At 34.0% G+C, this 16,353-nt stretch overlaps 1 protein-coding gene across 5 annotated transcripts in view; it reads right to left on the bottom strand.

Annotated features, from left to right (window-relative positions):
- The window catches only part of NBEAL1 (neurobeachin like 1), a 164,228-nt gene that overhangs the window by 16,839 nt on the left and 131,036 nt on the right, over positions 1-16,353 (bottom strand). For all 5 annotated transcript variants that reach the window (XM_076005822.1, XM_076005824.1, XM_076005821.1 and 2 more), the window contains 7 exons: positions 15,026-15,143; positions 13,486-13,583; positions 10,714-10,830; positions 6,381-6,470; positions 5,075-5,184; positions 3,793-3,965; positions 2,335-2,429 (listed from right to left, as the gene is read on the bottom strand). In XM_076005822.1, the coding sequence (XP_075861937.1) occupies positions 2,335-2,429; positions 3,793-3,965; positions 5,075-5,184; positions 6,381-6,470; positions 10,714-10,830; positions 13,486-13,583; positions 15,026-15,143 (801 nt within the window). The remainder of the gene's footprint in view (positions 1-2,334; positions 2,430-3,792; positions 3,966-5,074; positions 5,185-6,380; positions 6,471-10,713; positions 10,831-13,485; positions 13,584-15,025; positions 15,144-16,353) is intronic.

The raw sequence follows: 16,353 nt of genomic DNA, 5'->3' as shown, positions 1-16,353 counted from the left end.
ATTCTGATTTTGCTAATTATACTGTGGTTATACACAAGATTGTCTTTGTTCTTAGAAAATACACACTCAAGTTTTTAGGAGTAAAGGAACATGATGTCTCCAACTTTTAAATGATTCAGAGAAAAAAGATGCTGAAGGAGGGAGATACTGAGAGAGAATGCTAATAACACAAATGGTAAAAAAATACTGTATTTGCTACTTTTTTTTTTTTTTTTTTTTTTTTTTGAGACAAAGTCTCACTTTGGTGCCCAGACTAGAGTGAGTGCCATGGTGTCAGCCTAGCTCACAGCAACCTCAATCTTCTGGGCTCAAGCAATCCTCCTACCTCAGCCTCCCAAGTAGCTGGGACTACAGGCATGCGCCACCATGCCCGGCTAATTTTTTCTATATCTATTAGTTGGCCAATTAATTTCTTTCTATTTATAGTAGAGACAGGGTCTCACTCTTGCTCAGGCTGGTTTCGAACTCCTGACCTCGAGCAATCTGCCCGTCTCGGCCTCCCAGAGTGCTAGGATTACAGGCATGAGCCACCTCGCCCAGCTCAAATATATTTGCTACTTTTTAAAATACATTTGAAAGTTCTTTAAAACTAAAAAGTTGGCCGGGCGCGGTGGCTCAAGCCTGTAATCCTAGCACTCTGGGAGGCCGAGACAGGCAGATTGCTCGAGGTCAGGAATTCGAAACCAGCCTGAGCAAGAGCGAGACCCTGTCTCTACTATAAATAGAAAGAAATTAATTGGCCAACTAATAGATATAGAAAAAATTAGCCGGGCATGGTGGCACATGCCTGTAGTCCCAGCTACTCCGGAGGCTGAGGCAGAAGGATTGCTTGAGCCCAGGTGATTGAGGTTGCTGTGAGCTAGGCTGACGCCACGGCACTCACTCTAGCCTGGGCAACAAAGTGAGACTCTGTCTCAAAAAAAAAAAAAAAAGAAAAAAAAGAAAAAAAAATAGAAAGAGACCAACTACTTAAATATGAAAAATACTATTAATGAAATTCAATAGCAAACACTATACTAACCGGCAAAATCGTAAAGACAGTTTCATCGAAATCAAATATTAAGGTAGGGATGCTCATTATAATTTTTTTACTTTATTATAGTAGCTAATAATGCAATATGATGAGACAATTAAATAATTAGTATATTAGAAAAGATAAATAAAAATCACCTTTATTTTCAGATCACATGATTATACATATAGGCACCTTTATATTCAGAAAATCCAGGAAGTTCTAATAAACATGAGAGCTGGGAAAAAGATTTAGTGAAGTAATTGGATATAAAATAATTGTGTAGAAATCAATCAAATCACTGTACAGTGTTTCTTTATACTAGCAACAATCAATTAGAAATGAAAATGATAAAACATTCCACCAATAGTAATAAAAATGCTAATTAGAAGTAAATATAACAATGTATAGAACCTAAATAAAAAAATGTTTACCAAAAGTTACAAAAAAGACCTAAAAGAAACATGGAAGGCCATTTTCTATTTCTGGATATAAATAATTATAAAAATATATCACATTAAAATATAAATAAAATATAATTTCAAAAAGACTAAAATGGATTTTTTAGGAGAATACAGTTAAAATATTTTTAAAGTTCATATGGAAGAATAAATATCTGTATAAGAAGTTAACACAGTGGCAGGAGGATCTGCCTTATCAAATATTAAACTACTAAAATAAAAACATTGGTGGTGACAAAAAAATAGGGAAGTGTAATAGAATGAGTCATCTAGGAAAAGATCCAATTCAATAGGTAAAAGTGGCTTTCTTACTTAATTTATGCTGACATAATGGCTTTCTACTCAGAACTAAATAAAATCTTATAAAATGTAGAAAAATAAATTATCAATAAATTAAAGATTATAATGTAAGTAATAAAACAAGAAAAAATTAGAAGAAAAGTTTTAGATAGTATTTTTATAAATTTGGAGTGAGAAAAGGCCTGTTAAAGTAGAAAACCAAGAAGCCATAAAGAAAAAAGACACTTCTTGGACCAATATTAGGAGAATCACAAATCTATAATTTCTAGTAGTCCCATGAGAAAGGAGAATAGGAATATTACTATGCTAACAAGATAGTAAAAAAATAATTACTATTTTCCTACATGAGGAGAAAGAAGAGTTTTTGGAAAATAACAGGGAAAAAGTTAATGAATCAGACAATAAACCAAGGACAGGACAGAATGCAGGATAGTAAAAGAATGCAAAGCAGCTCAGTCATTCACTGACAGAAAAAAATTCATTTCCCAATAGAATACCTCACTAGTATTCTAAGGGTGAATCTTTGATCTAAACCAAGAGCATTTAAAAATGTGTGACTACCTGTTGTGTTATTTGCCATATCATACATGTAGTATCTCTGGAACCAGAAATCAAATGCATTCCACAGTAATCTGTAGCTAAGCAAGTCACAATATCTGTAGGAAAAAGGAATGAAATAAAATGAAACGGTTTGGTTTTGCTAGAGAAGAGAACATCAAGGGCAACTTTTGTTAATGTTCAAACTATTACTAAATCAGCTATTCCAAAAGGAAGGAATGCAGGGCTGACATGGGAAAAGTATTGAGAAAGAGAGACACAGGAAAGAACTGGTATCAAAATCACCTAGGAGCACTTTTTTGGAGACCAACCTTCTTTGAGCTTGAGGACTAGATGTGTGGCGTGAGGAATATCTGTTAGCATCTTGGGAGGAGGTTAGATAGCTTGAGATGGATCTCCAGTTAATTCTTGATTTTTTTGGATAGGATCTCGCTCTGTTACCCAGGCTGGAGTGCAGTGGCTTGATCAAAGCTCACTGCAGCCTCCAACTCCTGGGCTCCAGTGATCCTTCTGCCTCAGTTTCCTGAGTAGCTAGGACTACAGGCGTGTGCCAGCAAGCCTGGCTAATTTTTCCAGTTAATTTTGATATACTTCTCTGCTCTCTCATTCCCATTCACTTCCTACTCCCACTGGGAATTACCATCCGACAGAGTTATGTGTCCTAAGAAAAATAGTACATATTTTATACCATAAATTCACAATATAAAATATTTCCTGAACTGTAAACAGCTGAGCTAAGTGACATTTCAGGAGTCGCTGGTATACAATTAGCAGCAGGCTCCATCTCTCTTTCCTAATAGGTTTACTAGAAAAACATCAGCTGGGCACGGTGGCTCACACTTACAATCCTAGCCCTCTGGGAGGCCAAGGTGGGAGGATCACTTGAGCTTAGGAGTTCAAGACCAGCCTGAGCAAGAGTGAGACCCTGTTTCTACTAAAAACAGAAAAAATAAGCTGGGCATGGTGGTGCTGGCCTGTAGTCTAGCTACTTGGGAGGCTGAGGCAGGAGGATTGCCTGAGCCCAGGAGTTTGAGGTTGCTGTGAGCTAGGCTGACACCACAGCACTCTAGCCGGGAAAACAGAGTGAGACTGTGTTTTCAAAAAAAAAAAAATCTACTCAATGTTTTATCCATATATTGAAGACTCAGACAGTAAGAAGTATCAGGTTAAACTAATTCAACAATTTTGACAATCTTATGTTTTACTGTTAATACAGAAATAGAGCAGTTAATGACAACAGATTTTATTACCATTTTGTCTTAAAATTATTTCTATCAGTCAACAAATACATGAAATACTCTTATAGAAAGCATACAATATTTATAATACTACACTACCAAAAAGTTCCATTCAGCTTCAAAGGTAAAATTAAATGCTCTTTACGAGGAACATGTACTACTTTTATAGTTTAGAATAAAACAGAAAATTTTGAAGTTTTTTGAGAAAAAAGTTAATGCTTACCCATATGTCTGATATTGTGTGAGATAATTTTGCCTTTTGTAAGTGACATTACTTGAATGCTATTATCCCAATGTCCAGCACTGAAGAGCAACTTTGCATCATGTGATACTACAAATAGCTTAGAGGTAACTTCCAGCCCTGGAGCAAAAGGACCATTCATACTACGCTGAGTTCTGTAAACACAATTAAATATTAGATTTTTCCTTAAAAGATCACTTAGACTATTATCAACTATTTTTTAAATATTTCTAAAAAAGAAATTTAAAAAAGTCTCAAATGTCCTATTTGAAATATTTATTAAAAATGCTAAAGACTTTCAGAAAATACACTAATCTTATTCATATTTTTCATAAAATAAAATATACATAACATAGCATCAAAGGGTTAAGCATAAAGACATTGAGATTGGTGAAGGCGTAAAAAAGATTTAAATCTTGTCTTTTAAGGCCTATCTAATAAAATTGGCAATTCTGTAAGTGGCAGCCTCAAAGTAAAAGGAGGACAGGATATGCCATGACTGGGAAAATCAGAAATTAACTAAAACCAGGGCTTCTTCTATACAGGGTGATGTCTAAGACGCAGATCAATGCATATCTAACAATACTTAACAATAATCGTTTTCTATTCCAACCAAAGCAAGTATATATATGGGTTTTATCAGCTTTCAAATGAAGTAACTATGAGCTTAGCCAATCTAGATTCTGTAGGTGGACACAAGTGCCTACAATGTGTGTGCAGAAAATGAGTGCTAAATCTGACACTTCAGCTCTAAAACTTTATTATTCAATATGAATTTGCTGAGAATATGATTCATGCAAAACACAACACTAAGTTGTATGCGGGATAAGAGGGAAAAAAAGACATTGCCCTTAATCTCATGGAGTTTTATTGTAGTTGAAGACGACTAGAAAATACAATGATAACAATTATTTTAAATAGTTTTCAAATATATGATGTAATTTGATCCTCAAAATAACACTGAATGTGATTTAACTAGGAAAAAATATAAGCAAACAAACTAAGACAACTCAGAGTAAGTTACCTAAAGTTAGAATGTAACTTTTGGAGATTTTTTTAAAAAATGTAGATACCAAATTCTTACTATTTTTTTTTTCCCCCGACCATTGCTATGTATTTTCTTACTATTTTTAATTTTAAATTTTTTATAGGCAGGGTCTTGCTCTGTTGCCCAGATCAAAATGACACAAATCAGTTATTCTGGTTGTTTTTTGTGGCAATAAGGTACTTGTAGCTATTTTGCTTTAAATATTCATTTACTTACTTTGGATTTGTCACAGTTTGATCCTTGATGAATGTAAAGTAATTAGAAATGTTTCTGTCATAAGGCAGCCATCCATGAGTTCCAATAACATAATTCATGCTTACTGTTATCTAAAAAAGAACATATGAAGACTCAAACTAAATGAAAGATTAAAGAGAGAAGCAGAATAACCAGATGCTTACATGATATTAGCATTTATAACTCAGGGAATACTTTGGTACTGTATATTTAAAACATGAAACTCATTAAGAAAGTCTTTAAATAATCCAAATAGAAAAAACAATCTTATTGCTAAGAAAAGTTGTCAAATATCTCTTGCTTTAGTAAGGTTATTTTTCCTTACAATTTCTCAAGTGTAAGAACTGCACCTATTATTAGTTGGCAGTCATTAGAGGAAACTCAGGGTCAAGTCTTATAAAAATGTAATAATAATATATATCACTTAGAACATAAATCAGAAGTAGAACTTATATATTAAGGTCTCCCTGTAGTGATAGTCACAGTGAATAAATTCTTTTCAAAATGGAAACGTTTTACCCTTTTGATTATAAAAGTAACAGGATACCCTCCCCCAAATACAGGTAACTTTAAAAAATGCAGGTATTAAAACTGAAAATCACAAGAATTCCACCACTCAAAAGATACTATTATTTTTATCTATCTTTCTGAACTTTTTTTCTAAGCAAATATAATGTCCATTATTATAAAAATAGGGCTAATTCTAGAATCTCTACTGTTCAATCTGTTATACTTCATTTTTATTTCTAAATGACAAAATGAGAATAAGACAGACCTAGGTTTGGTCCACAAGCCAAGGTCTCAGATCCCTTACTTGCTAGCTCTGTGACTTTAACCAAGTTACTTTTCTGAATCTTAATTTCTTATCTGTAAAATGGAAATAATAATAATGCCTATCTCATAGGACTATTAGGTGGATTAAATAAAAATTCCTGTAATACACTCACTAAAGTACCCTGTATGTATTCCTTAGTAAATTCTCTATTATTTCTCATTATCATTATTATGGCTTTATAATAAATTTTAATGTAAGATGTCAGTCCTTATTTTTCTTGTATAAAATTTCCTGGTTATTCTCACATATTTATTTTTCCAGATAAACCTTAAAATTATAGTATCTACTTAAAATAATGATATATAAAAGCAAAGATATGTTTTTGTACTTGGTCAAATTATTTTGACAAAATGTTTCTCTGTTATTTTAAAAAATGTTTCCTATTTTTTTTTTTTTTTGGAAGTTTTAACAGATACAGACATGGCAGTGTGAAAAAGGTAAAAATGAACTTACCAGTAACTCAGGGCTGCCTTGAGACATAAAAGAACGAGACTGATTTTTGGGGACAATGGCCTTTAACAGTGGAATACCATCACTGATTCCCTATAAAATAAAACAGGTTTAGTGGCTGGTTCTACTCATCTTTATTAGGTACAAATTACTGAAAACTTCTATTTCTTTAAAAAAGAATGAACCTTTTCATATAGCATTACCCTTTCACATAGCATGTAATCATTTAATTTAAAATGTAGGAAAGGAATTATATCCCATGTTTGGATGGCATACTTGAAACTACTGAAACCCATCATCTTCTTCTATTCTATTACTCTGCTGTTAAAAAAGAAATGTAGATTTCAAGAAGTAGCAATCATTTATTTTTATTTATTTATTTTTTTGAGACAGATCTCACTTTGTTGCCCAGGCTAGAGTGAGTGCCATGGTGTCAGCCTAGCTCACAGCAACCTCAAACTCCTGGGCTCAAGTGATCCTTCTGCCTCAGCCTCCCGAATAGCTGGGACTACAGGCATGCGCCACCATGCCCGGCTAATTTTTTCTATATATATTAGTTGGCCAATTAATTTCTTTCTATTTATAGTAGAGACGGGGTCTCGCTCTTGCTCAGGCTGGTTTCGAACTCCTGACCTGGAGCAATCTGCCTGTCTCGGCCTCCAAGAGTGCTAGGATTACAGGCATGAGCCACCGCGCCCAGCCAGTAGCAATCATTTAAAAAGGCCAGCGATCTAGGATCTTTCCTTTTCCCTCGCTATACTGACATGAATATAAAGTAGAAAATATTGATCATATATGAATAACATCCAGGCCAGGCATGGTGGCTCATGCCTGTAATCCTAGCACTCTGGGAGGCCAAGGTGGGCGGATGGCTCAAGGTCAAGAATTCGAAACCAGCCTGAGCAAGAGTGAGACTCCGTCTCCACTAAAAAATAGAAATAAATTAATTGGCCAACTAAAAATATATATAGAAAAAATTAGCCGGGCACAGTGGTAGATGCCTGTAGTCCCAGCTACTTGGGAGGCTGAGGCAGCAGGATCGCTTGAGCCCAGGAGTTTGAGGTTGCTGTGAGCTAGGCTGACACCACGGCACTCTAGCCTGGGCAACAGAGTGAGATTCTGTCTCAAAAAAAAAAGAAAAGAATAACATCCACCATTATCTTATTATAATGTGAAAGAACAATAATTTGAACTCAGTTCCTTGACGTGACAATAGTTCAAAAATGATTCCTAACATTTATTAGGTAAAGTATAACATTATTGGGTACATATTATACATCAGTATTGCTCTAATAGTTTTATAGGACTAAGTAACAAATTATAAAATTCATTATAATTTATAAAATTATAAAAAGTTAGTGTTTATATTTTCTCTTCACACTGTGAATTAATCAAGAGAAGAATGTCTTGCATTTAGAAAAGGCAAAGTGAAAACAGTATCTGAAAAATCCAGTTATTAAGTCCTTGCTTGCACTACCTCTATTTTCTTCACCATTTGAATACGCAGGAAGAGAAGACCTATAGAGGGCCTTGTCTTTTCATATGAATGTATGAGGAAACATCTCTTATGATATAAAAAGGGATCAACAAATTATTGGTAACCAAGGCTATCTATCATGTTCTTTATCTGGCTCCAGATACTGGTCCTGGGGAAAGCTACTGTGGGACATGGTGGGTACAGAGAGGGGCAGATGTGTGCCACTGCACCTGCATATGGAACTTACAAAGTTAAATGTCACAAATGATTACATACAATAAAAATAGTTCTATCAGCATAATATAATAAATACAGTATTGCAATAATCAGATTATGGGTCAATAGAGTCTTATAGGTTGCCTACATGCAGTAAAGAGTTAACAGAGCAAGCCTGAGACTGCTATCTTTAAAGAGGCTTGCTTCCAAGGTTGGCCTGTGGCTGCCACCGGGACTTAGCTAACAAACAGTTCCTTACACTGACATAAAACTTTCCCTTAATAATAAGGATGGCTCACTGCACCTAGACTGTTTGTGCAGACAATATGGTTTACGCTGAATGCTTACTTTATATCTGGAATTTGGGTACATGTTAAAGAGAGGTGTACATGTGACCAGCTTCCAATAAACCTTATGTGCTAAGTCTCTAATGAGCTTCCCCAGCTGACAAAAATGTGTTTTCACATTTCATTATTGAAAAAATTAAGCATGTCCTGTATGACTGTACTGGGAAAGGACTCTTGGACACTTGCACTTGGGCTTCCCCTGAACTTTGCCCTATGTGCCCTCTCCTTTTGCTGATTATTGCTTTGTATTCTTTCAATGCAATAAATCCTAGCTGTGAGTACAATTATATGTACTATATGATTTCTAACAAATCACTGAACCTGGGATGGCCTTGGAGACCCTCAATACAACATGGGAATCAGTCATCATCTCTGACCATTGTTTCTATGTGTTCTGAGTTCTAAGCAATTGACTGAGATACTTTTGGAAAACAACCAATCTTTTAGTTTGTATTGTCAACTTAAATAACTAACTCGATCAATATGAATCTAGGAAAAGAGTGACAGATTAATTTTGAAGTGCTTTCACAAACATGTAAAAACATATTTATATTAAAATATAGACCAGGCATGGTGGCTAGGACCCATAATCCTAGCAATCTGGGAGGCGGGTAGATCGTTTGAGCTCAGGAGTTCGAGATCAGCCTGAGCAAGAGCGAGACCCTGTCTCTACTAAAAAAAAAAAAAAAAAAAAAAAAAAAGAAATTAGCTGGACAACTAAAAATACAGAAAAAATTAGCTGGGCATGGTGGTGCATGCCTGTAGTCCCAGCTATAAGGGAGGCTGAGACAGAAAGATTGCTTGAGCCCAGGAGTTTGAGGTTGCTGTGAGCTAGGCTGATGCCATGGCACTCTAGCCCGGGCAACAGAGTGAGACTCTGTCTCCAAAAAAAAAAAAAAAAAAAAAAAAAAAAAATTAAAATATACTATGCCCTATAAAAATATATATTATATGTCAATTAAGAAATAATAATTTAAAAAATACAGTAAGACTTACAACATTGTCATTTGAGTAAAATTCATTATAAAGTTATAACTGTTATAAACATTATAAAAATTTTTACACTAAATTATGAACAAATTCTATAATGCTTTCCCATGGTATTGAATCTAATAAATACATTACAGTAATGCTCTAATGCAGGGTTTTAAAAACTATACCCTGTGGGTCAAATCCAGCCCACCACCTGTTTTGTAGGTGGTTTGGTGAGCTTAGAATGGTTTTTATATTTTTAGATGGTTACATTTTAGGTGGTTATATATGTACCTCATAATATACTTGATTTTGTCTCTTGGTCTACAAAGCCCATAGTATTTACTATCTGCCCCTTAAAGAAAACGTTTACCAACCCCTGCTGTTACTGTAGAGAGAATGCCTGTTTATGCACATCTCCAAACTATTTTCAATAACTTCTTTTTCTTAAGAGACAGGGTGTTGCTTTGTTGTCCAGGCTAGAGTGCAGTGGTATCATCATAGCTCACTGCAACTTCAAACTCTTGGGCTTAAGTGATCCTCCTGCCTCAGCCTCCTGAGTATCTGGGACCACAGGAATATGCCACCACATCTGGCCCGGCTAATTTTTCTATTTTTTTGTAAAGATTGAGTCTCATTCTTGCTCAGGCTGGTCTTGAACTCCTGGCTTCAAGTGATCCTCCTGCCTTGGCCTCCCAAAGTGCTGGATGTGAGCCACAGTGCCTGGCCTCTTGATAACTTTTTATCATCATCTTTTTTTTTTCTTTTTTTGCCAAGATTTAATACTATCTGTTCTAACCAAATTCATAGATATGAATATATTTCATAATCACATTCTGAACTACTCAAAGTAATTCAATATAGATATTTAAACATTTGAATTTTTTGACTTGAACTCTTTCATTTATAGCATTAACTACTCCTGTTTTATTTGACTCTTCCTTCTACCAATTAACAATATGACTTAGTGGTCCCTATTTTAAAGGTAAACAGAAATTATAATTTAGAGCCATAAAATATCATCTACATCTATATACCATCTCAACTGCCACAAAAAGCATTTAAAGCAAATTATTTATTCTTACTTGTCAGGAAAATATGAAATAGAAGAAAGCAAGCCAAGAGAAACAGTTCAGACTACCACGCAGAAGCAAATAAAAGCTTTCAATAAAAATGTTTTTAAAATCCAAGAATAGATTATTACAGTAAAATTTACTATTTTGGATTAAATATAATCCTTCTCCTCCATTAAAGAATAAAAAGAACTTTAAGATGTACAGAATTCACACAGAAAATTCTTTGATATTACCAAATTGGATATTACCTCTATAAAAAATGACTTGAGTTCAGGGAGATGTTGAAATAGGTTTAGGGTTGAAGTGTCTGTTTTGGTCTGCTTCTGCACTGCTTCCTCTGCTGATAATCTAGGAGGGTGTGGTTCCTTAAAAATAATTTTAAGGAAAAATTATTCCATATTTATATTAAAACATCTCTCACTGTGTTCCTTCATACCCACCGGGCTCTAGCTACAATGGATTACATACCATGTACTGTTGACAACTCCAGGCCTTGGGTCAGACTATTCTCTCAGCTGAGTTACTGCCTTCTCCATTTCTATGGAAATCCCATTTCTACTTTATTTTATTTATTTATTTTTTTTTGAGACAGAGTCTCACTTTGTTGCCCAGGCTAGAGTGAGTGCCGTGGCATCAGCCTGGCTCACAGCAACCTCAATCTCCGGGGCTCAGCGATCCTACTGCCTCAGCCTCCGGAGTAGCTGGGACTACAGGCATGTGCCACCATGCCCGGCTAATTTTTTGTATATATATTTTTAGTTGGTCAATTAATTTATTTCTATTTTTGGTAGAGACGGGGTCTCGCTCAGGCTGGTTCTGAACTCCTGACCTTGAGCAATCCGCCCGCCTCGGCCTCCCAAAGTACTAGGATTACAGGCGTGAGCCACCACGCCCGGCCCCATTTCTACTTTAATATTTTTCCTAATGATATTTCTCCTAAATTTCTAAGTCAGAACTAATTATTCTCTTTTATTATTTTCCTTGGTAAATTGTTTATATTTTATTTAGTACTCATTTATTTCTATTAATTTAATTCTATTAATATATTGGATTACATATAGTTGTTTATGGTCTGTCCTTCCCAACTAGGCTATAGGTATTTTAAAGTCAGAGATAAGTCTTATCCATTTTTGGATTTCCACAATAAAACAATACCTTACATATGGTAGATGCTTAATAAATGTTTGGTAAAATTAAATGCATTATTCAAAATTCAAAATACTTAATTCAGATGAATCTTTAATTCCTGAAACAAGATCAAAATGTCAATACTATCAGAATCAAATTATAGATATTGCTGCATACTTTTCAAATAAATCATTTTTTGTCCTTTACTTTTATGTCAGAGACACAGAACAGAATCAGCTATATTGATGAGAAGAAATAACAAGTAAAATTAATATTCCAAGGCACAGTTAAAATGCAAAATAGAATTCTATCTAAAGGGAATTCTTTGATCTCTACCACAAAATATTAGATTATAGGCGACAGATGTGACAGCTGTTAGGTACTAAAATATTCAGCTATTAATAAGTATCATTCACTTTATTTTAAATCAGAGGTTGATTTTTGTATAATTATTTATGGTGATAAAAACAAATTAGCACTACTCTTATAAAATCAAAAGAAAGGTAAAGCTGATGCAAAAATATTATAGAAGAGTTCTGTTTTATTCTGTTACTTTGCTTTCTGCCTATACCAGAAGGTAACAGATAAAGCATTAACTTCATATATGACTGTTCTGTTAAAAACCAATATTGAAAGTTCTAAGGAAACCATTGCTAAGGAATAGTAACAATTATAAAGCTTAGCCCGATAACTGAATTGACAGGGTACATCTGGAACCTAGAGCTTAGATATACTACTGCTGTAATAGCTGTGGACATTTCAATTCAACAAATATTTACTGTGCACATACTATATGCAAGAAAGATACAAAGATGATTAAGAGAAGGTTGCTGCCTTTAACATATTTATAATTTAGTGAGGCAAATGGGTAAGTATGCAACTGAGGCAGAAGGTATTATAATTAGGTCATAAATAAAGGCCCCTAAGAACACAGAAAAGATCTAATTTAACAAGGCTGTACATTTGCTAATTCAGAGGAAATCATGTCTGACAGAAAGGCTTTGGAGTTAGATGGTCACGCATATAAATCCTACCCTAGTTACTTATAACTAGTGTAAACTTAGAAAAAGTATGTAATTTCTCTAAGGCATTGTAAGTTAGGTATTACTTTCTGTGAGGGTTGGCTTCATCATCTAAAAAATGAGACTAATTGGATATCTCCTGTGAGGATCAGGTAAAGCACCTAACACAGTGACTGCATAAGAAAGTATCTACTTAATAAATGGTATATTATTATGTATTTCACATTTGTAAATTTATATACTAACAAAGATCAAGACATCTTTGAAAACTAACATTAGATTACCTTCTATGAATCCAAACCTGTGTGCAATTAAGAAAATGATTTAACTTCAGATACTGGCATGGGGAAAGAAATATGTGGTAACATTTAATAATTTTATTCTACATTTTGTATATCTGTAATTTGATTGTTAAGACTGAGTTTGGGCTCTGGATAGTAAGTGTCCTTTTGGGGCAGATGTCAGCTACTATAACTTTTACATGTGGAACAAGTCCCAATATAAAGACAGTTTTAATGGCATACTCTAATTGGTACTCAGTTTTTCCTCTTGGAAATAATTAATATAAGGTGATTGGCTTTCTAGGTAAATAGAAATTCTTTTGTGAGTTAGAGTAATAGAATATACATGTATGGATCTTGACTTCAATATTTTGTTATTTCAAAATAGGAACAATCACTTAAAATCTATTTATTTTTAAGTGAAAGTAATTTTTTCCAAATTCTAGATAATTCTGAAATAAAGTTTTATGTATTTATTTTTTAATTGAAATAAAGTTTTAAATCATTAAAATCCTTACAAATATTGGTAGTACTGCTCCTTAGCAATTCAATTCTAAGACTTAAGTTGTCAATAACTTTTATGATTTACCTTTAATAGCTGACAAGGTGTTTGCCCAAAATTATTAATCATCCCTTCTAAAGCTTTTCTTTCCTTCTCATCTGTTAAGGCATCTAGATCCACAGCTCCTAAAACCAGAAGTAGTCAATTTACTATAGAATGAAAACAAATCAGCAAGCCGTATCACTGATTAGTCTACCAGACTGATTAGCATACTTTCAACAAAATATTATTCCATTCTTCAATGTATTACATTGAAAAGAGGTAATTTTTAAAAAATCTTCAAACATTAAATATGCATAAAAATAAATTCCATTCACTATTTAGAACTAAAATATTTTAAACACTTAAAAGTTAACAGGTACTCAATAAAAGTTTCTCTTGGAAAAACATAAACTATACTCATATATAATTGTTTTCTTCATGATAGTCAAGCTGAAACAAGAGCAATAACCACACAAAAATACTGCTTAAAGTTATTGCTTTGGCTGGTCCAATGGTAGTGGGTTAAGAACTTATTAACATTAGTGTCACTAAAGTTGGTATTCAACCCCCCACTGCTAAATTTGACTGGCTTTAAAAAAAAAAAGTTATTGCTTAAAACAAAGGTTGGGAAAAGTGATATTCTGGCTGACTGACTATACTTAGCCACACCTAATATAGACTGTTATATGTCTAGTAATTGCCTAAACTAGGTAAGTCAAACCTACTAATAACTATGTAATATTACCTCCCTACAAACCTATAACCTGAATGGATATGGCATGGTAAAAATATGTTTCTTTACCAAAAGTCTCTGACTGCATTCAAATTCACAAAACTTTACAATAGTCACAATCTTTAGAATGATGAGTTCTACTTAAAAATTAGAAAAGAATTATTTTTTATCCTTTTAAAGCCATCAGAAAAATGTTCTTCATCCTGAGCTAAATGATGTCACCTTATTTATCATTTGAAGAACTTATTTGTAACTCTAGAAGCCTTCTTTCAAAGTCTGCTAACAATTTAATACTAAATATTTAATGTAAGACCTGACTAAATAGGATACATATGCCAGAGATCAAAACCTTTATGGTACTAATAATTGACATTTATAATTAGATTTGCATATATATACTTAACTATTACAAAAAATGCAGTGGCCTCTTAATTTTCCAAATAGAAAGTTGTTGATTTTGTTGTTGTTATGGAGACAGGGTCTGTGTAGTGGTACAATCACAGCTCAATGGCTTGATTACAGCTCATTGGCTCAAGCGATCCTCCCACCTCAGCCTCCAGAGTAGCTGGCTATAGGCATGTGCCACCATGCCTAGCGAATTATTTTACTTTTTGTAGAGACAGTTTCTCATTATGTTTCCCAGGCTGGTCTTGAACTCCTGGGCTCAAGAGATCCTCCTGCCTCATCCTCTCAAAGAACTGGTATTACAGGAATGAGCCACTGCACCTGGCCAGAAATCTATTTTAAAAATGTAATCTTTCTCGTATTAAATAGGCCCAAAATAATGTGTGTAAACATATGTTAAACAATAGTTTCTATCAAAATAAAGAGAAAAAGTATATAAGTTAATACCTTCATAACTACAATAATAGAAAACATTGAGCGCCTCCACTGCAGCTGGCCCCCTCTGTTTATAGCCAAAAATCAGATCTATCCATTCATGAAGATGAGCAGAAACATATTCAGACTCCTAGAAAAGGAACAAATTTAATAATTAATATAGAGACACCTTCTAACTACACAATGTAAATGTAAATTCAGTTCTTTAAAATAGAGCAAATTAAACATTTCCAGACAAATCTTTCTGCCTGTAAATAAAATTCTTTCAAAATCATGTTAAATGTTTTTTCAGTATCTACTACATATATTAACTATTTGTATCTACTATAATGTAAATATTATATTTACTAATATCAACATATGCATTTAACTAATGGGTGAAGAGAATACAAATATGCTAATAACAGCCCAAATATCAAAAACAAAAGAGTTAAAGATAGCTGTGGAATGCATCTTTGTGGTAAAATTTCCACATATTTGTCTAGAAATTCAAGTCAAGGAAAAAAGGAAAGAAAAAGAAATTCAAATCATGGCAATAATGAAACTACACTGGGGTGGAATAAATAGCTGCAAATCACTTTTCCCCCCTGTACCCACATACCAAGAGGTGGATGGGGTGGCAGGCAGAGATCTCCTGGAGCCTGGTAGTGATAACTTAAAAGACAGTGATGAAATTGTTATGGGAGACAGGATAAAAAGGTAATTAGGGTTTAGTTGCATGAAAGATAGGAAGGGTTCCTAATGAACTCATGGATTTGGGTGTGAAGACTTCCAGATAGAACATTTTAAAGTGCCAATTGGCTTCTTTTAGCTGCCTATGATAAATGTATGAGAAGAGTAAGAATTCAAAGGGAATTTTTCCATAGTAACTGCCCATTTGGCCCAAAGTAGAGAAGGGACTGTTTTGTAAAGAAATGTGGAATGGCTTTTGTCCAACAGAGTTGATACATAAGAAACTCATAAAGTTTTAAATAGAATTATACTAGTTCTTTTTTTTTATTTTTGACTCTCTTATATGTTCCTACAGGGAATTATACTAGTTCTGATTAAAAGAGAAACTGTTAAAAAATGAAGAGAGAACTTTGGTTTTCAACTTACTAAGAAAGAGGCTGACAAAGATACTCAAGTAAAAAACAAAGGTCTTTTTGTATGGAAAAGGAAGAATGTTGTTGGGGGGGGGGCAAACACTCAAGGCACTGAGAACCACTCTCAGGAAATAGGACTGGGTCCTAACAAAAGATCTGAGAACATGTCCCTACTAGAATTCATTTTTGTTGTTGTTAGAAATGGGGTCTTGCTCTGTTGCACAGGCTGGAGTGCAGTGGCATGATCATAGCTCA

This window comes from Microcebus murinus, chromosome 8, assembly GCF_040939455.1.
Source record: "Microcebus murinus isolate Inina chromosome 8, M.murinus_Inina_mat1.0, whole genome shotgun sequence".
Taxonomy (NCBI): Eukaryota; Metazoa; Chordata; class Mammalia; order Primates; family Cheirogaleidae; genus Microcebus; species Microcebus murinus.
This window is presented reverse-complemented; position numbering and strand designations above follow the sequence as displayed.